The sequence below is a fragment of the Malaclemys terrapin genome, chromosome 7 (genome assembly GCF_027887155.1).
Source record: "Malaclemys terrapin pileata isolate rMalTer1 chromosome 7, rMalTer1.hap1, whole genome shotgun sequence".
Taxonomy (NCBI): Eukaryota; Metazoa; Chordata; order Testudines; family Emydidae; genus Malaclemys; species Malaclemys terrapin.
In genome coordinates this window covers 55,248,188-55,270,139 of record NC_071511.1, presented here as the reverse complement: position 1 = coordinate 55,270,139, position 21,952 = coordinate 55,248,188, and the positions used below count along the sequence as shown (strand labels likewise).

General features: G+C 43.7%; 1 protein-coding gene across 5 annotated transcripts in view; it reads right to left on the bottom strand.

The window, feature by feature from the left end:
• Nucleotides 1-2,589: 2,589 nt before the first annotated feature.
• SEC24C (SEC24 homolog C, COPII coat complex component) overlaps nucleotides 2,590-21,952 on the bottom strand; it is an 83,216-nt gene continuing 63,853 nt past the window's right edge. For all 5 annotated transcript variants that reach the window (XM_054033550.1, XM_054033551.1, XM_054033552.1 and 2 more), the window contains 14 exons: nucleotides 20,677-20,792; nucleotides 19,089-19,213; nucleotides 18,475-18,666; nucleotides 17,279-17,372; nucleotides 16,140-16,256; nucleotides 15,537-15,707; nucleotides 13,396-13,492; nucleotides 12,960-13,105; nucleotides 11,852-11,990; nucleotides 10,803-10,921; nucleotides 9,863-10,042; nucleotides 8,854-9,045; nucleotides 7,544-7,633; nucleotides 2,590-4,883 (listed from right to left, as the gene is read on the bottom strand). In XM_054033550.1, coding sequence (XP_053889525.1) covers nucleotides 4,743-4,883; nucleotides 7,544-7,633; nucleotides 8,854-9,045; nucleotides 9,863-10,042; nucleotides 10,803-10,921; nucleotides 11,852-11,990; nucleotides 12,960-13,105; nucleotides 13,396-13,492; nucleotides 15,537-15,707; nucleotides 16,140-16,256; nucleotides 17,279-17,372; nucleotides 18,475-18,666; nucleotides 19,089-19,213; nucleotides 20,677-20,792 — 1,919 coding nt within the window. In that variant the 3' untranslated portion in view covers nucleotides 2,590-4,742. The remainder of the gene's footprint in view (nucleotides 4,884-7,543; nucleotides 7,634-8,853; nucleotides 9,046-9,862; nucleotides 10,043-10,802; nucleotides 10,922-11,851; nucleotides 11,991-12,959; nucleotides 13,106-13,395; nucleotides 13,493-15,536; nucleotides 15,708-16,139; nucleotides 16,257-17,278; nucleotides 17,373-18,474; nucleotides 18,667-19,088; nucleotides 19,214-20,676; nucleotides 20,793-21,952) is intronic.

Here is a 21,952-nt window from a genome sequence, read left to right as displayed (position 1 = left end):
ACACGCAGAGGCCGACTTGCAAAGCACTCTAAATCTTTTTGCAGATGCCTATCACAGCCTGGGTGTCTCTCTCAACATCGGGAAAATCAAGGTACTCTGCCAACCCTCACCTGCACAAACTACTCTTTGTACTCCACAAATCACCATCAGTTGAGAACCCTTGGAAAATGTGGACCATTTCCCATACGTTGGCAGCCACGTCTCCCAAACAGCAAGCACTGACACAGAAATTGAATACAGGATCCACTGTGCCAGCACATCCTTTGGAAGACTACTCAAATGAGTCTTCAATGATAGGGATTTGCAAACAGGCACCAAGATCTTGGTTTACAAGGCAGTTGTCATCCCCATCTTTCTTTATGGATGTGAGACCGAGGTAACCTACAGAAGACATTCCAAGCAGCTGGAGTGGTTCCAGTAACACTGCCTCAGGAGGATTCTCAGGATCAGCTGGGAAGACTGACACACTAACATCAGCATTCTCTCTGCAGCCAACATCAGCAGTGTAGAAGCGGAGGTCATGAAACACCAACTCTGCTGGGCTGGCCACTATGTACGTGTGCCTGACACTCGCCTCCCGAAGCAAATAATCTTCTCAGTTAAGTCAGGGAAGAAGGGCTCTTGGAGAGCAGCGGAAGCACTTCGAAGACATACGGAAAGTACACCTTAAATAGGGAGGCATCAACCCAACAAACTGGGAGGACTAGGCATGGAACAGAACACAGTGGCACCACACCATACACCAAGCCAGAGTTCACTTCGAAGAGAACACACCTCTTTCTGCCCATTATGCAGCTGCTACATGTGTGCCTGAAGTTTCTTTGGTGTCAATTCAACAGTGATGAAATTTATGGCTAACCAAGTGTGGTAGGGCAACAAACACACAGGAGGACAAATCCAAACTGCAACAATTAAAGCAGTGGGAAGCTACAGCCAAGGAGAGATTTGGTACTAATAAACAGAGTTCTAAGCTTATGAAGAGGAAGCAAAACAGCAAAGATACAGAATTGGTAACAGTAACTGAGCAGTAGTACTCATGAAAGCAAATGCATTTTCAGCCTCTTGCCGTGCTACTTTCCTAATATTACTTTGTGACCATACACTCTAGGTGTTGCAGAGAAAGACAGAGGGGAATGTGTCTACAAGATCTTCATCTTCTGACATGATCCACAAAATGGGAAAAAACATACAATTATTGCTTTAGGTAACAAAGATTAAAAAAATTTCGCCAACCTGTATGGTTTATGTTTCCATACAGCTTCTTTCTTATACCAACTTGAAATGATATAGGATGTCATAGGATCAGATTGATACGACTCTTGTCTGCTTTTTAACCAACACAACTGAGTTAGAAAGGGAGGATAAGATTCAAAGGAAGGCTGAAAAAAGACTGCAGAGGTGTATGAGCTCATGTCAAACTGCCTATTTGTATTGCCATTATGCCTAGGAGCCCCAGTCATGGACCAAGGCTCCACTGTGCTGTATAGACAGAATAAGATGACTGTCCCTGCCCCAAAGAGCACCTTGCCTTTAAAGAAAGAGTAGATACACTGATCAGAACACTTGTAGTGATGAGAAATCCAATGTCATAGTTTAGGATGTTAACTTAGCACCTGCACAAGACAAGAAAAATTGTCTTTTACACCTACAGCAAAGAACAACAGGCTAAAGACACAGTGGGTTCTTTTTTGCCTTCCTTTGAAGCACAAGTCCAGTGCAGTAAATCTTATGTGCTTATGCCATTTTCTTCTCAGGAACCCATCCACTCATTGCACTGATATGCAAAAATCCCAGCTAAGTACATTCAAGATGGTAGATGTTGGTTCAGCTAGGCAACTTCCATAAACATTGAAAGGGGTAATCTCAACATTCCTGCAGGCACAATTTATTCCAGATAATTAATGCACAAAGCCCATCACTTATCTCAAAGTATCAGTTCAGCAGTGATTTTGGACATAACAAATATAGAAACATGCCCTCAGTAACAGATTGGAATCTCTCCAGAAAATGATGGATATTTAGCAATGTTTGGCTTGTGTTTTCATATACAGATTGCTGAAAAGATTATTTTTATCAGTGTTAAATGTACAATATCTATATTTTAGGCTACAGTCAAGTGTATAGAAGAGACAATGAGATTCAAATTAAAGTGCAATGCACAGATTACAAGTTTAGCTTAGACTTGCAAAATGCTGTTGCCAACTGCTGTGTTTAATTTGAACTTTATTTTTGGATTCCAAGAAAATCAGTAATTCCCTTGCCATATTAACGATGGGGTACTCTGAGAAAAATGGGGTCCTTGAGATTCTAATTGTAGCTAATAATAGTACTGTCAAAATATCAACTAGAATGGTTATGGAAATAGACCAAAAAGAAGTCGTAATTTAACCCAAGCCATCTCAGCGGAAAGGGAATGTTCTCAGCAAAATAAAGGTTCAGAAGAGGTGGAAAGTTAAACACATCCAAACAGGAAATATTAAAAATACAGAATTTGATTGGCAGCAGGTTGGATTGTGATTACTCACCTAGACCCCAGTCTTTCCCCTTCCTCCCTCCCCCCCCCCCCCCCCAAAATACAGGGTTTGGAAAAATAATCAGCAGTATTTATTTACTAACTGACATAAAATACATCTTAATATATTTTTTTATTTCTTTACAAATTAAAAGATGCATTAGGAAAAAACAAGAGTGAAGAAAATGAAAGGTTCACTTATGAGCTTATTTTCCCCTCTTATATTAACACTAGAAATTAGTATTGTGGAAGTCTGTAGTTGCCGAGCATTGTATTCTCGGGAAGCTCTCTTCAGCCGTTTAAACAACAACCCTCTACATTTTTGGTTGGAGGCAGTGTATGGGGTAAAAAAAAGCCACATACATACAAAAAATGCTGAAGAATTGTCTACTGCATCTTAAAGGAGTTTCTTCATTACCGTTCTCATATTCCCCTCTGTGTGTAGTGATACGAGAGAAGACAAAACTAGCGGCAGTAGAAGAAAAACAGATTTACACACACTGTAAATGGGACTAAAACCACAGAGCCAAGTTTTGTTTTAAAACAAAACAGGTCTTCTGCACAAGGATCCTATTTTGAAAAGACAAGTCCAGCTAAAACATGTCCTCTAACTGCATCCAATCTGTTCACCCATTATTCTGCATATTCTCCTATTTCTCCCTCACATCTTCACTGCTGCTGCCCCCTCACTAAATCCTGGGTATTGTAAGAGCTCTGCCAATGTTAAAGTAAATTACCCCCCTTTCAAAAATTAATAAACAAGCCCTTAGAATTTTGAATCTGATTTAGACGCATCACTCCCCTTTGCAGGAGTCCTCTCTTCCATCCTTACAGAGTGGAGAGGCAGAGTGGCCAGCCACAAAGTGGATGGGCTAATCTGTCTGAGGTATCTTAGGTTAACAAACAGGCTTATAAAAAGTTTTCTATGCAGATGGATCAGTAAGTAGAACAGGGGGTATAAACATACAGCGTTGAAAATATTCTTTCCACTGCGGCACCTTCCCAACAACTGAGGTCAAATACTTGGTATTATCTTAGGCAGCGCAGTTTAAACTCTATTCTTGTTCTTTTGCATCACCTTCCTTGTACTCTGGGTACAAAGCAGCCTCAAGTTTGCACTGGTAAAATTCAGATCCTTGCTTATTTGCTGTGATTCAGCCTAGTCTGAACAGAAAATGGCCACCTTGCCATCCAGATCCTGTTCCCTACAGCCCATGTCACCTTGCTAAAAATATTTCCTATTTAAACTGAAACAGGGAGGCGGCGGGTATGATCACCATGAATAGAACAGTGTAGGTAGGCTTTAACAAAACGAGTGACAAGAGGCCATAGAACATGGAAGGGGTAAGACGATGCTACACAGAAAAATAAGATAGGGGAGGTTGCTCTTCCCAAGGAAGGGAAGGTGGTTGTGAGGGTGCCATTCATGCCAATAGAAGGCACTGATTCTACCCCTCTCCCATTCAGCAGCTGTTGATTGTTGCTCACTCACTTTTAAAAATTATTTATTCTACTACAGTTCTGCACTGCAACTCTTACTACAATAAAGATGTAGAGATATGGGAAGGATTTGTCCTGCTAGCCCCTGGCTCACAGCTCAGCTGATAAGTTGTTTGTTTGTTTTTTTAAATGAAGACTCCTGGGTCCAGAGGGCCACAAGCTGCAGTTTGTGCTCTGCATGTTGTATTTTCCCCTAAACTAGGAAGGAGATGTAAAAAAATGCTTAAGTGCTCCAACTCCCACCATCTGGCTGGATGGCCTGCCTCCTGTCCTCCCCCTCCTGGCTTCTCTTCACTCTTGGAGCATGCACGCACGCACACAAACACACAGCAACGACTAGTAGTTTTGAAGAGTTATCGCTTTTTCACCCAATGCTGAATCATGTACAGTGAACTACATTCATTACAATAGGATTAGCGAGCATGGGGGGTAGGGGGGGAGGTAGGTGGGGGGGGGGGGGGGGGTGTAGATTCCTGCCAAGTACAGGAAACTTAGAGACAGGTAAAAGACATGTTTCAAAAGCCTTTTCTCTGCCCTCACCAGGAAATTTTGCATCTCTCTCAAATGGGGCTGGGACAGGTTGAAAGAATCTCTGCTTATGCAATGTGTATTAAAAATTACGGAATTGTACAGGTTTCTATGTTGTCCTTCTTGAGGGAGCTGGGCCCATGGATCAGGTGGTTAGTGGAGACTGAAATGTCACTGCTGGAGTCCAGCACCACTCCCTCCTCTAGCTCAGTAGCTGCCGAATCTCCTTGTGCATATGACAGAGGAAGTCCACATATGAAGCCCCACCACTCATGCTCTTGTCCTCCACCAGAAAGTGTTTGAATAGCATCTCCAATTTATCTTCTTGCTTCACAATTATTAGCTATAAGCAAATAAAGATTTGATTAAGCATCAGCTAGTGATTTTGGTACATAAGAAAACATCTAAGTGAGATAAGAAGGTTGAGCAACTAAGAACTCCAGAACAAGAAATCACTGAAGCCACCTACTCAGAACATCTTAATTTCTGTGACTAAGGTTAAACCTCAAGCAAGCTTGGAAGTATTAGAGTGTCCAGGGTTGCCTGTACATTAAAGGGGTTCTAGAAATTCCAGTTTTGGCTAGATGACCAGTAAAGCAGAGGAATTCTACTTTTAATCAGTGGTCCAGTGAACAGAGCACAGGACTGGAAGTTCAGGAGACCAGAGTTCCATTTCCAGGTCGGCTACTTTAAGAAGTCACTTAACATTTGGTCTTCAGTTTCCCCATCTGAACATGGGGACAGTGATGTTTAGTCACTTCACACAGTATTTTGAGATCTGTGGATGAAATGGACTGTATAATCAAAATACAAAAGTTATACCCAAGTGACTAAATATCCAAAATACAGGAGGACAGTAATATTAAAAAAACCCTTTTCTGTGGTCATGGAATGTTAAGCCAGTCAGTTGTCCAGATAGGCTGAGCATCAGGGCTTTTTAACACAACACCAAGCAACAGCAGGGGTGCAGCATTAGCAAACTATGTGCATATGGTCAGGTGTGGTGCAAGGTAGGAGGCTGAGAGCAGAGCACCTCCAGCCACCTGACAAGTGCATCTCTAGCTCAATGTACAACGGCTGTGTGCTACTAGCAGTTGGCTTCCTAATATTGTATTTCTTGTTTCAGAAAGCCTTTTAAAGGTTTGTTGGGGGAGGAGCAGTAACACATAGAGCCCTGCAAATCTGTGGATATCCACATCCGCGGATGCGGTTATCTGTGGACCATGTGTGTGGTTCATGGATGGACGCAGATCCAAATTTTATATCGAGAGCCCTGTGACTTAGCGGATATCCACGGACCATATTTGCAGATTGCATGCGGATAAAAAAATTTGTATCCGCGCAGGGCCCTAGTAATACAATATGTTTTGCCTCCACTAGAGCCAGAGCAGAAACAAACAGGGAAAGGTTATAAACCCCCTTTTAAAATGAATTATTTAATTTCCCCCTTATGGCTTGCGTGGAGTAGTCAGGCCCTTCTGCCGCCCCTCATGAGTTCTGATGCCCTTACAACAGCACTGAGACCCAACGGCTACTTCCACATCTTCCTTTCTATTACAAAAGCTAAACTGAGCACCTAGTTATTTTTACAATAGTACAGTATATAAATTTTAGCAAACCCAAGACTGGAAATCAAACATTAGTAAAGGCTCAGGCAGTCTCTCTAATGGGGAGAGGCTGTTTAACTTGCCCTTTTCATTTCCCCTCCAAGCTTATCTGTACTGGGCGTCTATTAACTTTTTATCTTAAAAATAGGTCAGGATTTCTACGACCGCTCTTAATTCTTTTCCTTAAGACTGTGAAGGCAGCCCAGGTGCCTCTGGGCTCAGAGTTCCACAGCTGAGCTGGAAGTAGAAGTGATGTCCTCCTTTTGATACATCACTGCTATCACTGCTCCAGCAGCAGGGCTTCACAGGAAAATCATTGCTTCACCTCCATGTAACTGATGGGCAGTTTATACCATCACTACCAAATACGGCCTAGTTACTTCCATGGGAACTGCAATAATTTACTCCATCTGACCCATGAGGCATAATGGTTTTGGAGATGAGGTCCCAGCCATGTTCATTTGAGAGTTCATGTATGGCTAGACCACCACCAAAGCGGTCCAGGCTACTAGTGTCCAGTGCCATATATACAGAGCCCATAAAATCTGTAGATATCCGCAGATTATTTTTGTGGATTGCAGCTTGGATTCGGATACAAATTTTGTATCTGCACAGGGCTCACCCGAAGGAGCGGCTGTCACTCAGCCCTCAGGCTCCAGTTCGGCTCTCTGGATCACACAGCAGTGGCAACAGTTCACTGGGCATTCTGGAAGTTGTAGTCCCCAGCTTGTGCAGACTGAGGAGGTAAGCTACAACTCCCAGAAGGAAGCATGACTGTGTGCTCCTGCGCAGTGAGCCAAGCGCAGCATGTTAGAGCTGCTGCAGCTGCAGAGGGGTGTCCGAGTCCCCCACTGGGAGGTGGTGCTGCACCATAAGTGCTCAAGATTGTAGCTTTCCTGCCCAGAGTAGGGAAGGAGGTATGATGGGGCGGAGCAGGTGGTGGGAATTCTCTAGGGAGAAGTGGGGGGCAGATGAGGGTTTGGCACAGCCCTGCACCACTCTTGTGCAGTGACATGTGGAGCTGTTAGTACAGCCTTTCAAATCCATGGATATCCAAGGACAATTTATGCTGATCATGGATTGGATATGGATGCCAATTTTTGTATCCGCGCAGGGCTCTACATATTTGACTACCACTTGGGACACTGGAAGAAAGTAGAGCCCCAGCCTAACGTTAATAGTAAATGCATTGAGCCAGAAATGCAAGGTAAGGTTCCAGCAAAACAACAGCTGTTATGCCACAGAACCTCACTGCCAACAGCATGATGATACAGACATGTTAATTTCAAGTAACAGAAGGCTGAGAACGGGTTTGATATTACAGATTAGTGTCACCTGCTCAGGAAAGGCAGTGGAAGGAGATTAAAGAGCCACAACTAGGAGCCAAGTTCTTTACCTTCATGTAGCGGGATCTTTGTGCCTGGAACATGTCAATGATGGATCGCACTCTCTTAGAGAAGGGGTTTTCCAAGACTGGCAAGGTACTCTGGAATGTAAAAGACCAGATCCCCATTACACACACAGAATTACAGTAGTGTCAATAATCAATTTTGCTGCTTTCCTCATAACACACAGGTAAAAGTCCACGCTTTCAGGCCAGTCTAGCTACTAGCTAGCCAGGAATAGGTGAAGTTATTGGAAAGACTATTTTTAAAACGAGATTGTTCAACAGAGGATAGAAATACAGAACTATTACCCCATTTGCCTAGCACATACTGGCAGTGCTCTCCTCACTGAATGGCTTGGTCAGATAAGCTACAAGAGTAACTTGCCCAGCTAGGCAAGTGGCTAGAAATCAGACTGAAGGAACTCAAAGTGAATAGTTTAGGTATAACTAGCCTCTTAACTGTCCTTAACGTCACCGTCTAGGTAAAACAACAGAATAACACGTTAGCCAGAAGGAAAGTCCTGGGTTTAAAGACAGTGGAATGGGCTTAAGGTCTCACCTAAAACACAGCATATGACCATATTATTGGCCATATTGTGACCACCTTGCTCCAGGTATGGATGTGTTCTTCCTCTGAGTCCAGATCAACCTCCACCTATTTGTGCTAAAAGGGAACTCTAACCACCTCAGAGGCACTGTCTCCCCCAGACTCCAGAGGTCTCTGTGCAGTCCAGGGAAGGAGTGGGCAAGCTACTTATTGTTCTTCCTTTGGCCCAAACTCACCAGGAAAAGCTAATACATTCCTCGGCACTAGAACTTCACTGCTAGGGAGCCAAGGAACAAAGCAGGGGTACAAGTTATATACAGATGGCCCTGGCCTAGCACAGCCTCCTAGGATCTGCCAGATTGGAGGGTGTGGGGACAGGCCCTGCTGTTAGTAAGCCCCTTCCTACACTCCTCAAGGGATGCGGTGGGAGATGGGAGAATCTCTGCAAAAGACTCTTAAGATTTCTAAATAAAAAACATCATCTCTCACAGTCTCATGCATGTGGCAGCAAGGGGACAATGAGGCCCCATGCTGGGCTTTAGCCAGCTTTTCCAAACTTGCTTTCGTGAACAGGGATATAAGTAGAGAGTTCTGAAGTTGATGTTCATGCCAGCTAAATCAAATGGATAAAACATTCTTTCCTATGGGCTACAATGAAACTACTCAATGAGATTTTAGGATGACAACCTTCTGAGTTGGATGCTCATTGCTCCAATTATTGCGAGCCCTGCACACATCCTCCCCCTAGCCTGCTCCACCCTATCCAGCTCACCAGAGTGCTGCTGATGTGGTTGAAGGATGATACTCCAAAGAGGTTCTGGATCAGGCCCTGCTGAACATTCACTCCTACCCACACAAAGATGTTCAGTCCATTCTCTAGCAGGTACATGTCGCCCTTGGAGAGTCGCTCTTCAGAGTTCCGGATTGCCGCTGGCAAGGTGTCGCTGTCAACATCTACTTTGGTCTGTTCAAATATTAAATTAATCGAGCCCCTCGTTAGACATTCTTACTTAATAATGTTTAGCTGGGAATTACAAATGTTACAGAGCAAGGACTACATGGATGCCCCTAAGTCTTACGAGCCACACCAATTTCTGCCCTAAGTTTCTCTGACTCATAAGGTAGCTGCTCATACATTTCCTTCTTCTAAAAAAAAGGACATCAAATCATGTACCAATCTGCAATGCTGCACCAATTGGGAATGAATTGCACTATTAGCTATAACATCGTTCCTGTTGAGTATGCTGTGAAATAAACTAGAGACGATTTACTGCTAACGAGAACAGATGGGCCTCATGGCCCTAGCAGCAATACTCCGCAATCTCAATACTGACCCCTGCGGTGGGAGTGCATTCTGCAGCTAGTGTTATTTCAGGTGTCTTCCCATTTAATTAAGGAGCAGCATCAGAAAAATCCCAATTCATCCTCCTAGGCTGGAAGGATTGTGGTTGTCATGTAGGATTACAAGGATGCAAAAGAGGATTTTCCAGGCTGCAAAAGAGCACATAGGACCCTGCTCACCCATTCCCACCGGGTAGGAGGAGGATTAAAAACCTTGTCAAATCCACAGTGTGTGGTAATAAACATAAAATTTATGGTATTAAAAAGGTACCTGCTGGATGGCACATCTCAACTCCTCTCCCATCGAGCTCTTACATCTCACAAGGAAATGTTACTCTTCTGGGGCAGGGGACGGGGGGGGGAAGAGGTGAAGTCTCTGGAATGAAGACTACTCATGGTGTGTAACAAGGCTCAAATGTACTCGGAACAAAAGTACTTACCAGAGGCAAAAGCCTGGGGTAAAAGAAAACGTTTGTTTCTGCTACATCCATGGAGCTGACTAACTGGCGGATGTAGGCGCGGTCATCAGTGGTGACTTCTGCCCCAGGCTGCAGGACATCACTCTTCAACACACAGTTCAAGTACACAGGAAGCAACTTCATGCATTCAGGAAGGATCAGCTACAAATGGCAAGATGAGGAATAAAGAGATAGAAGTTAATCAGCCATCTCACTGAATGAGATAGCAGGTAATTTCAATGACCACAAAAAAAGAGAGAGGGGGAAACTTAGAAAGGAAATCGCAATGGATCACAGTTACAATTCCTTAGAATTCTGGAGCCTATTAGTTTTCACACTGTGTAGTTCATTCAGACAGGAACACACTTTGGTTCATTATGGCATCCTTAGTTCTTTAAGATATCTGATGCTGAGATTCAGACACTCACCCTGTGGTTCTCTTGCATCATAATAGTGCTTGAGAAATACTGTAGTAGCAGAGCCATACAAAGGAAGCTTGCCCAACACTGGAATAAATCTGAAGAGGCTCCACCCAAAACATTTAAAAGATCCATGATTAAACTTTAACATACTGAAGTGTTGTGCATTCAAAGAAACCTAGTATCTAAGGAATGGGATTCCCGGCTATGGAGGTCTCTATTTAAGAGGTCAAGTATCATGTAAGGTACCGGCTCCTAAGAATCACAGGGCACGTGATATTATAAGTTTCTCCTGAGGAGATGGTGACTGGTGTGCCTCAATGTCAGGAAAGTCTACCTGAGAAGTCGCTCTGAGCAGAGCTTCTCTTCCAAGCTATCTGGTTATATTTCTGCCCCCAGCTGCTAAATAAAGCACTCCACTCAGATTAAATGGGATGGGAGGAGTTCCCTTCTCAAGCTGAACCTCCAAAAGCTGCCATCCAAACCGAACCACAAGCAGTCACCTGGCCAGCAGAAGAGGGGCTAGCGCAGTTTTTTCGGTAACATGCCAGAATCTGTGCGCACTGGTTGATCAGCGTGTCTCGCACTGTCTTGACTGGATTATTCAGAACCCCACGATACGCTGCACAGGAAGACACGAAAGAAAAAAAAAATCAGCAGGGATGTTAAATGTTGTCATTAATAATGATTTAACTTATAAAGTGATCTAAAATCTTTACTGTAGCCATGTGTAGAAACCTAGAGCAACCTCAGATGGTTTACATTATAGAATTAGTTATACTTCATTTTTTTCCTTTGTGGGAAAGAGTCTACACATTCCTACCGGAAACTCAAACAATCCCCATTTACCTTGTTTGAATGCATACTCTCCATCTCTCCCACCCCACACACACCTTCAAGGCCCTGCAGCACGGCCAGCCACACTTCTGGGCAAGGACAACTGGTGAGACTCCTTGTAGAGCCTGGCAATGCCATTCCCTAAGGGGACAGGAGGGGTCACTGTGGAATGCAAGTGACCCTCTCTTCCTCTTGGAGAGGAGAGCACAGATGACTTCTGCAGTTCCCTGAACCCTATTTAATTCGTATACTTTTAATATACACTGGTTTGGCACTATGAGGATGTTCATCGGTTTAACTACTGTGACGTCGGTGTGGGAGCAACTTTGTGTTTTTCCATGCCTGGAGCAGAGGAACTCAGGAACATTAAAGGGGGAAAAGCGCTTTGGTTCCAGGAGTGGACATATGCAGGTAGCAATAGCTACACACATACACATGCCTCCTTTTGTTCAGCCAGTCCACCGACCAGTCTTGGCATCTGACTCAACAGGCAGCAAGGCTGTGCCTTCTGTCTGCCCCTCAGTCCAGACAAAGAGTACTATGATCACAGCTATCTGTGGGAGGGAAAAGACTGTAGGAACACAAGGATTTGAAAACTCCAACCACCAACTGTCAAGTCTTTGGTGGAAGAAAGTAAAAAACAAGTGCCACTAGCTGTGAAAGAGAACTATAAAATAATAGTAAGACTAGCACTGTCTCCAAGACAGTCTCTTACCAAACTTAGCCAAGAAATTGATGAGTGTATCTGTCTCGCAATTCCGGTAGAGGTCAGCAAGTTGCGTGCAACAGTTCAGGGAGAGGTTGTGAATGCGGAGTCGTCTCTGTCCTGCGCAGTTTGTGTACAACAGAGCACACTATAAAAGAGACATGTACAGAATGACAGAACAGTTAAATAGAACTCAGTCCTGCTACAGTAAGCAAATCAGCACAAACCATTTTGTTAACATCCGACCCTTTGATCTGGAGTGTAACCTCAGGTTAGCTACCTGAGCCTGAGAAAGGGGAGGTGATTTAGGGTTTGGCCTGCTGTACCCCAGAGCTAACTGTCCATCATTCCTTTTGTTGAAAAGCTAGTGGTTTTTCAACCAACACACTGTGCCTCTTCCTTCCTATAGAAAAGCCTTCATATGGTGCATTAGAAGGCATTTAACACTATCAAGTCCCTCCCATGTGTGAACTTCCACTATTCCAAACAAGGCTTGGATAGCTGGACAGACAATTAGGATGATACTGTTCTAGTTTTAAAGGATTTACAATCAAAGCCAAGAGCATATAGACACAGAATAGGGGATAGGAGGCAATAAACAGAAAGAGACTGAGCTTCTTTATAGTTCCACATATGGGGAAAATGTCTCTGTAGGGAAGACTGGCTTAGAGAGTCTTGGAAAATTAACTGCCTGGAGGGCTTTGAAGAGGAGGTGGAATGGGAGAAGGACCCAAGGGAAACATCTAGTTGTGTGACTTGGGCAGAGAGGAAAGGAAATGCTTGTGAAAGTTTCACCACGAGCCAATGAGGGAGGATGGAAGACTTGTTCTTTCAATAGGCCATCAGCATTCAAGCTGGAGGGCGCCTCAGTCAAGTAAGGAATCTAGCAGAACCCCTCAGCAATGCAGACATATAACCCAGTGTATGAACAGCTGAGAAAGTGATTTTAATTCCAAAAGAGGGAACCTTATAGCAAGTTACACAGGTGGATGCTGTCAACTCCAAAGATCAATGGTCCTGTATCTCCATCTGGAGAAGGTCTGGTAGCGTGCGATAACATTTTTTAGTTTGAAAGTTCTCACCCACTCCCTTCCCTGCAGACTGTCTTCTGCCTCACCTGAAGAAGCGCCCCACTATCTTCACTCAGTTTGTCATCATGTCTGAATTCCACTGTGATGGTTTTATCACAGTCCAGACCCGCCAGTTCCACATCCGTCGTGTTGCTCATGTAGAAAGCTCCAAAGAAGTCCGTTGCTCGAATACCTGAAAGGAAGAAAAGGTGAACAAGCCACATTTTATAGCAGAGTAGTCTAGCAGGCAGCATTTGGGAAGGTGCGGCAGACCTTGTCTATCAGGGACACTAAGTTACATTGAGATCTCTTGCTTCAGCTTTTCATTCAGTTTTGCCATAATCCCATGGACTTTAGAGCTTTACAAGGGCAGAGTCCGCAGCCTAACCTCGGTATGTTCCAGGCTTTGTGTGTTTATGACCCTTCCCACTCCCTACATGTTTACTGGCCAATTTATTAAGTCTAGGCAATGCAAATACCCACCCGTGCTTGTGCGCACCCTCATCACAGCATCAAATCCCACTTCCTTTTGGACATCTTTGCGCAAGTCATTCAGGAACCGTTCTTGGTCTGTCTCCAGCTAGAACACAAAGCTCCAAGTCAGGCCTGACACACCAAAAAAATCTGAGTTGCCCTTCAGGCCTCAACACACACAGACCAAAGGTATCTCAAATCCTCTCTTCCCTCCCCCCAAAGAGCCTTCTCTCAGATCTCAACATCCCATTCCCCAAAATGCCCTAGGAGCCACTTCTTTCAAGGTAGGGAATCCTGCTCCATACAAACTGCTGGAGACCACTGCACCAATGACTGCTAGTGAGAGGGATTCAGAAAACCTTTACCACAGAACACCATTGGGGATATCTACACTAGGTGAGAGGAGCAGAACTCTGGCTAAGAGTTTCTGCAATCCGTTGTGATGGAAATAGAAATCTCTGGCCACTGTACACACATATAGAGGATTACAGTCAGTTTCTGAAGTGCTGAACCCTGATATTATGTAAAATGAGATTTTCAGGACATGGCAGATTTAGGCCCAACTACAGACAAGTTTCATGATGTGAAGCCTGAGACATTGTATACAACACTCATTTCAGAGAACAACATTTGATCCAGCTGATCTTGACAAAAGAAGCCATTAAGTGTCTATTTGGAGACCTGCTAAAACCCTTTTCAGTTTCCCTCTTCCTTGAGAGCTGCCTGAAGAATATGAACTTGTTCCCTATACCTCCTGTGCAGTTTGCCTTCCAGATTCTCCCTATCTCTCCCACAAACATTACATCCATTTGGAATGAACATCTATTATGAATGAAGCAGAGGATTGGGCAGAAAAAAACCTGATGAGGTTCAACAAGGACAAGTGCAGAGTCCTGCACTTAGGACGGAAGAATCCCATGCACTGCTACAGACTAGGGACCGAATGGCTAGGTAGCAGTTCTGCTGAAAAGGACCTAGGGGTCACAGTGGACGAGAAGCTGGATATGAGTCAACAGTGTGCTCTTGTTGCCAAGAAGGCTAACGGCATTTTGGGCTGTATAAGTAGGGGCATTGCCAGCAGATCGAGGAACGTGATCGTTCCCCTTTATTCGACATTGGTGAGGCCTCATCTGGAATACTGTGTCCAGTTTTGGTCCCCACACTACAAGAAGGATGTGGAAAAATTGGAAAGAGTCCAGCGGAGGGCAACAAAAATGATTAGGGGTCTGGAGCACATGACTTATGAGGAGAGGCTGAGAGAACTGGGATTGTTTAGTCTCCAGAAGAGAAGAATGAGGGGGGATTTGATAGCAGCCTTCAACTACCTGAAGGGGGGTTCCAAAGAGGATGGAGCTCGGCTGTTCTCAGTGGTGGCAGATGACAGAACAAGGAGCAATGGTCTCAAGTTGCAGTGGGGGAGGTCCAGGTTGGATATCAGGAAAAACTATTTCACTAGGAGGGTGGTGAAACACTGGAATGCGTTACCTAGGGAGGTGGTGGAGTCTCCTTCCTTGGAGGTTTTTAAGGCCCGGCTAGACAAAGCCCTGGCTGGGATGATTTAGCTGGGAATTGGTCCTGCTTTGAGCAGGGGGTTGGACTAGATGACCTCTTGAGGTCCCTTCCAACTCTGATATTCTATGATTCTATGATTCTAAGCCTAATTTAACCTCGGAAGTAAGCCTTAGACGTACATTTTCATGATGCAGAAACTTCACCGCTCATCTTAACTACAGAGCATTCTGATGTTTTAACTTAAAAGCAAAGCTTTCTCCATCTGGTAAGTTAAGGAAGATACCTGAACTAGCACAAGTTGGAATGCTAAGTGTCTCTATGTAGCCAGCACTGCTGGGAGATTCTGCCCTGTAGGTAATACATTGGGATGACTGTTATAGGGCTGATAATGCTCTTCACTTTTCATTAGCCTTTTCTTATTGTTAAACTATATAGCACAGGTTCATTTTTTGCCCTTGGTACCAATAAGTCAGAAATATAAAGCAAATAAAAGCACGTAAGTTATAATCTTGAGTTTCAAGTATAAACTAAGATCCTCACTGATGGCCCATATCCCATGAAAGAAAACAGGCAACTAAGTGATGGGTTTTGTTCACCTGTATAGAACAGGTGCTAGCCTGACCCAAGAAAGCACTTACCTGGAAATAGGCGTATTTATAAATAGTGCCACCTGTCTGGTAAGGAACCACCCCCAGTGTCGCCACATCCAAATACTGGTTTGGAAAAAGAAACAGATCTACACAGCAGCCCTGGGCCACACAGTCCTTGGCCAAGTTGCTGTAGAAGCTCGTCTGAGGCTGAAACAAAGTCTATGGAGGACAGATGGAGTACAGAGATTGAAAGGGAGTGGAAAAAAAGGGAACATGAGACCAGTGTAACTGCTACAGACAACATACATATTTCTTCAGCATATTAGGATATGTGAGGCACCTTTCCACCTAGGATTAAATAGGTACTAGGTGTAAACCTTCTGATGGTGCAGAACTTCTTAGTTATACAATTATTCTCCCCCCTCCTTGGTTTCTGAATTCTAATACTACCCACTCTTGTCCCCGACACAGAAGCGTTTTCTGTCCTTATAGTTAACACATACTCAGTTCCAGATGGCAACCCAAGGGGAATAGCCATTAGATAGAAGATTTTCAGTTAGCTACTATGGAGACTTTACATCTCTTCTTGATTCCTTCTAGGTTACCCCAGAGCAATACAAACTCTCTTCTAAGCAGTACATCAATTGTTACCTTTTCCTTATCTGTGTTGATTAGCTTCCTGTCATCTCTGTTCTTCAGCTTCCCTGGAGCCTCTGCAATGGGCAGTGAGGTGTGAAAGATGAAGAGCTTGCCAGCACACTCTGCAGCCTACAGGGGAGGGGATGAAATTGCTTAGGTGAGAAAGAGCTGATGAGGAACAGTGGATTTCTCAAGAAGAATATCTCTGGGACTACATTAAAAGCCTATATTATCACTGGTTCCTCTATACTAGTTAGGTACTTAATCCTTCACTGATGTGACCAAGTAGTTGATGAGCCTACCTGTCTGAGATTAATAGCTCCCATGTTTTGTGGGTGAAACAGAAGTACAGTTATAGGGAATGCAGTGGATTTTGGAAACAGCTTCCTCAGCTTATTATTTTTAAAACACTATCCCATGCCTAAAGTATCTTTTTAATGGCTCAACTGCCAGCAGGTAGATCCCCCAGTCCTTAGATACCTCATGAGTGGGATACCGAATGGCTTGTCTTTGCTTTTCCTCTCAGTGTAAGTGAATATGGATAACAATTCTCATGAACAGGTAGCAGTGTCTTCTAGGGAATTCTCACATGATTAGCCAATGGATCAACACATACAGGTTTGAGCTGGGTCAGGTATTGGGATAGGAAATCTTTAGAAATTGTCTAGGAGCTTTGCAAAAGTGATGTTGGCAAATTAGTGGTGGTGTCCTCTCTGAATCAGAACTAATGCAACTGCCAGAGCAATCTTTCAGAGGAGACATAAAACCAAGGTCCTAAACCATTTACAAGTTCCCATGGCACTTTTTGTAACAATGTGCATATCAACCCCAGGGACCTGACCAATTTTCATCTCAGGCAATTATTCTAAACTACAGTTAAAGTCCTGTGCAGTTTCAGTTGCATAGGGTATTCTTCACTTTCTATCCTAAACAATTAATTGAGCAGGTTAAAGAGCTGCTAACTTGAACCACACAGGTGGCTGCATTTCATTGATGGGTTAAGCATTCCCTACCAATTGCACACACACCTGAGGGGAACAACAACTTTGTTTATGAACAGCACTTAGATTCCCTAAACAAAGGTGCTTCTGCTGTAAAAACAGAACCTTTAGCAGAATTAACCCACTCCCCACAACAGCATGTCAACAAACCTTCAGTGCCTCCATTCCTGCCTGAATCACTGGGGCAAAGACAGTTTCTGTTTCTCTTGTGTCTGCAAACATTTCCGGGATCTGGTCCAGCAAACTGCCAGGAAAGAGGGAAAAGGAGAACATCAAAAGGGATTCAAAGCTCACCTTCTAAATCCACAGCTGGTGACCTTTGGGACTGAGGTGCATTGTAAATAGTGATTATTAACATGACTAATCCTTCTCTAACCTGCATGCTATTGAGTTTCTTAAACTGATCTTTAGTCATCTCTCCATCCACTTCCTCTGCCTGCATTTGCCTCCTCAGTGCACATTCTAAGGCCCCAACTAATGCTTCTTCTAATAACTTCCTCTTCTCCTTCGAAGTTATGATCTGAGCTTCCTATTCTTTGTCCCTCAGGAACATCACATGCAAGACAGTAAGAAAACTCTAGTTTCTAACTTAAAAGTTCTACTGTCTTCTGTTCATTCCCCTTCAGTTGCTTCACTGTGCTGCTTTCTAAATTTCTGGGTAATAAGAATAAGTCCCGGTCTCACTCAGTCGGCCAAACATCACCTGTCAAGTACTCAAAGCTTAATATGCTTATTAGTTTTACGTAAGCCACTCACTCATTTTTCCCCACAGAATCAATTTAGTCAGCAGTCACCTCAACTCTCGGCTACTAAGCAGTAACCTCAGATAAACCGACTTTGTGAATTCCGTTATGATCTCCTGCTCTCAGTGACAGTCTAACAGATTCTTGTCTAAAGAAGCCTTTCTCTTAAGGTCCCATTTTGCAGCCTCCTGCCAGTTCAGTCACAGTTCTAGTTGAGCAAGCTCAGACAACCCCGACAATGAAGTGAAATACAGCTGTATTCCAAGGTGTGCATCAGTTGCTAGCATACCATGTTCTGGTTATTGTCTTTTAGCATTTTCTAACAAACTGGTGCATATAAAACTTTGTGGAGGCTATTAGAGTTGCAGCATCCTGGCAACATAAGGATACCCCCAATCATAGTGCACTTCCCTGTTCTTTGCCAGCTCCATTGTGGGCATACTTAACATTAAAGTTATACCTAAACACTATTACATGTATGATTCAAATACTATAGCCAAGCATTGTACAACTGGGCATTATCAGAGTTGGATCCTATTTCGACACAGTATGGGTCCCTTTGACAAGCCATTTACTGCACATTTCTACCCCAGTCCCTGTTACCTGACAATAACTGTCCTGGACTCATTCACGTTCACCAGGAAGCCATCAAGCAGCGGCACAAACATATCAGCTACGTCCGACACAACCATCATTTGCGGCTGTGCCAATGAGCTCTTCACATTATAGAAGTGCAACACTTTGTTGTAAGTGACGAAGCCCACCCGAATGGCTGACTCTTCCATGTTGCCTTCCCTGTAAAATAAAGACACTTACTGCATCACAGGGGTCATTGAAAGCACAACTGCTGCAATATGCTGAATCAAATAGAACAAACCAGGACTAGAGAACGGGTAACTGTACCATCGTTCCTAGTGGATAGGTAACCACAACTGGTACTAAGCTGGCCACAGCTCCTTTGCTGGGCACAGACTGAATGAGCCATGAAGGTGGCCACTCTCAACGCCATCCCTTCAGGACAGAGCTGAATCACACTGCTGGGCCAGGGTATGTAGGCTTGCAGTGCTACTTGCCAGGCTCATGCATGCTGTCAACCTTCACTTTTCACCAGCAGTAAAAGCATTCTAAAGGGAGTGTCCCCTCTGCAAAGGCATAGAGGGGTAGCAGCTTTGCTGCGGTTGCTGGCTGCGACAGTACAGAACAAAGGAGCTAGTTACCTGGGCAGGTAATCCAGGAGTGACTTCAACTCTTCACAGATCAGCCTCACCAAGCCACTCTTTACAGCATTGTAAGACACATCAATCATGAAAATGAAAGCAGGTGGATTGGGAAACTTGTTATTCTGTGGGAAGAGGGAAAGAAAAACATTACACCATGCTTAAGAAGAGATCATACAAAGGCTCTGCTACCCAGACAAAGTAATGCCATCAAAACCCCAATTACTTCTATTTAGTAATCAGTTAAGAGCAGAAACTAAGATACTGGCATTTAATTTGCTTCTCCACTCCCACCCAATTAATTTAAGTATGTCTGAATCCTAGTGTCTGACACATCACAATCATGCATGGAAGGGCTCTAATGTCACAAGCCCTAGATGGAATGTAGCATCGCTGAGCGACTGAGCAGGAAGAACAGGCTTGGTATAAAGCAAGCTCCTGTTTACATGGACCAGGCCTGATGGTGTGGGCAGCAGGCAGGCAGGATTTCCCAGAACTCTCATGCTCTAGAAGACTTTGGAAGCTAGTGTCTTGCACTGGGAATGAAGACCTTCCTCCCGCAGAGCTGGGAGTCCTTATTTCTCAGAGCACTGATTCTGCTTTGAAGAGGCTGGTTCCAATCAGCACTTCCTTTCTTTGCAAGTCTACAGTCAGAATGGAAAGTAGAGCACAGGACAGACAGACCACTGAAACAACAGGGTAGCAAGTGCCTCACTACTGGCATACATGGAATCTTAAGCTATAGAAGGAGAGAAAGGACTTTAATAGGGTGGCAGAACTGGTGGCAAGTTGTGAAGAATCAGAGAGGAATATGGAGAATATGGAAGAGTGTGGGGAAGGCCTTCTACCCCACAATCCCAGTTGGCTGTTTTGCCTGAAGTGTGGAGATGTGTTTGAAAGCTGTGCTGCCAGCTCTCAGTAAAATCAAAAATATGGTCATGGTCAGTAAAAAGCTGCAACATTTAGAAAACTATTTTCCTATCCTTTTCAGCAAACAGATGAGTATTTTTAATATAGAACTCTAATACATGTGTCTTTCCCCAAAAAAGGGTCTGAAAAATTAGGATATTGTTTAAACTGACTAATGTGTAGAATCTGAAGCAGGTGAGTTTTCCAGACTATTCTAGTGTTTCAAATATGTGATCAGATTTACCGGCCTTGCATCTTTGAAACCCTCTTTACAAAGTGTGATTACTGCCAGTAACTGCTATAGGGGCTTGCTCTATCCCATTAGTTCCCATCTCTAACTGCTCAATTCCCAGTGACTATCAGGCAACAGAAACTTGTCTTCTCTAGCAGATGGCAGGCAAGGTGCAGCTGCCACTGTGGACAGATAACTAAAACCGTATCTAGGAAAGTACAAGCTACTGGTAATAATTACTGATATTATGGGATGTGCAATATGACTTACTTTACAGTGGAAAGCAAGTATGTAAAATCTGACCTGATTCAGATGTATAAGGAGCTGCCATCAATGGACTTTACCAGCTAGAAAGTCAATCCAGCTGATTCAGCCTCCACTTAGCTTCTCAGAGGACATGGGATTTATTTAACATCATAGCAATGCACTAACTGTACACTATTGTACCTTACAGTAGCTGACTGTTGCCAAAAACTCATAGGAGCCCAACGATAATTCAGGTCGATCATAGAAATCCACTCTCTTGCCGGTATGATCCAAATGCTGGAAGTAGTGAGGAGGCACTAGGGACAAAGACATCAAATTTTACAGACACATACTTTGTTTACAACAGTTAATACTTTGACTGTCAACAGACAGCAAACCTGGTGACAGCTGCAGTGAGTGTTCGACTACACCAAAGGAAAGCTGGTCAGTGCTTTGCACTAGTGTGCATGTGACCATAACTGGGGAATCTTAACTGGCAGCCTAGGAGCAGCATTAACAGACTCAAGAGCTGTGCTCAGTCAGAAATGTCACTACAAAAAATCACCTTGTACCAGAATCTGGGTTGTTTCAGAGGATTTCCCCCGAATATAAGATTGAGTTAAATGGTAAAAGGGGTGCTGACATCAAGTGATTCAAAGAGGATTTTGAGATAAGTTAAAGGTTCACCATGTGCATCTCCATAAGAAGAGGGATAGCCCCACCATGCTGCACATACAGCCTCAGAGGGCAGAGTCTGCTACAGCGATGCTGCTAGCACAGGAAGGGCAGTTATGGTGGGCCAGAGCCATTATGGGCAAAGCACTGCTTGTGAAGCAGTCTGCCTAGCCTTTGCTACTCACAGTGTGCCACTAAAGGCTGCAATATACATGCAGGGCTAATTTAGCTGCAAACTAAAAAGTTCAGATGTACATGTCTGTGCCCAAATGCACTTTGGAAATAGTTGAGCGGGTACCTAATGTGTGTTTGAGGGGGTAGATGAGAAGAGAGGAGGTCTTCTCCTCACAGACACTAGCTGCAGAATTGTGGGATGCTCTCTTTTCTTAAGGTTCACAGGTAAGACAATCCCCTGCACTATTCCTACAGTGACCAGGACAGTGTGTGCAGTGTGCAGGACAGAGATACCTAGTCAAAGGGCTGCAGATAATGGAATTTCTTTTTTCTATTTTTATTTAAAAACTATATTGAGTATTTTGAGAATTTTAATGTAGGACAGTTCACGACTGACAGAAATAAAGTTACAAAGGCTGCCTGAGCAACCTTACTCTGCCCCTTTGAGAATAAACATGACCACTATTTCTCAAATAATAAGACATGTAATTTGTTTTACAACCTTAAATACATGTGTAGCATCTTGTAGTTCTATGCACTACTCTGTGCATGCTAGAGCATGGAAGTCATTTATATGACAAGTACACAGTAAATTATACTATTTAACCTGGAGTATATTGTGTATCAA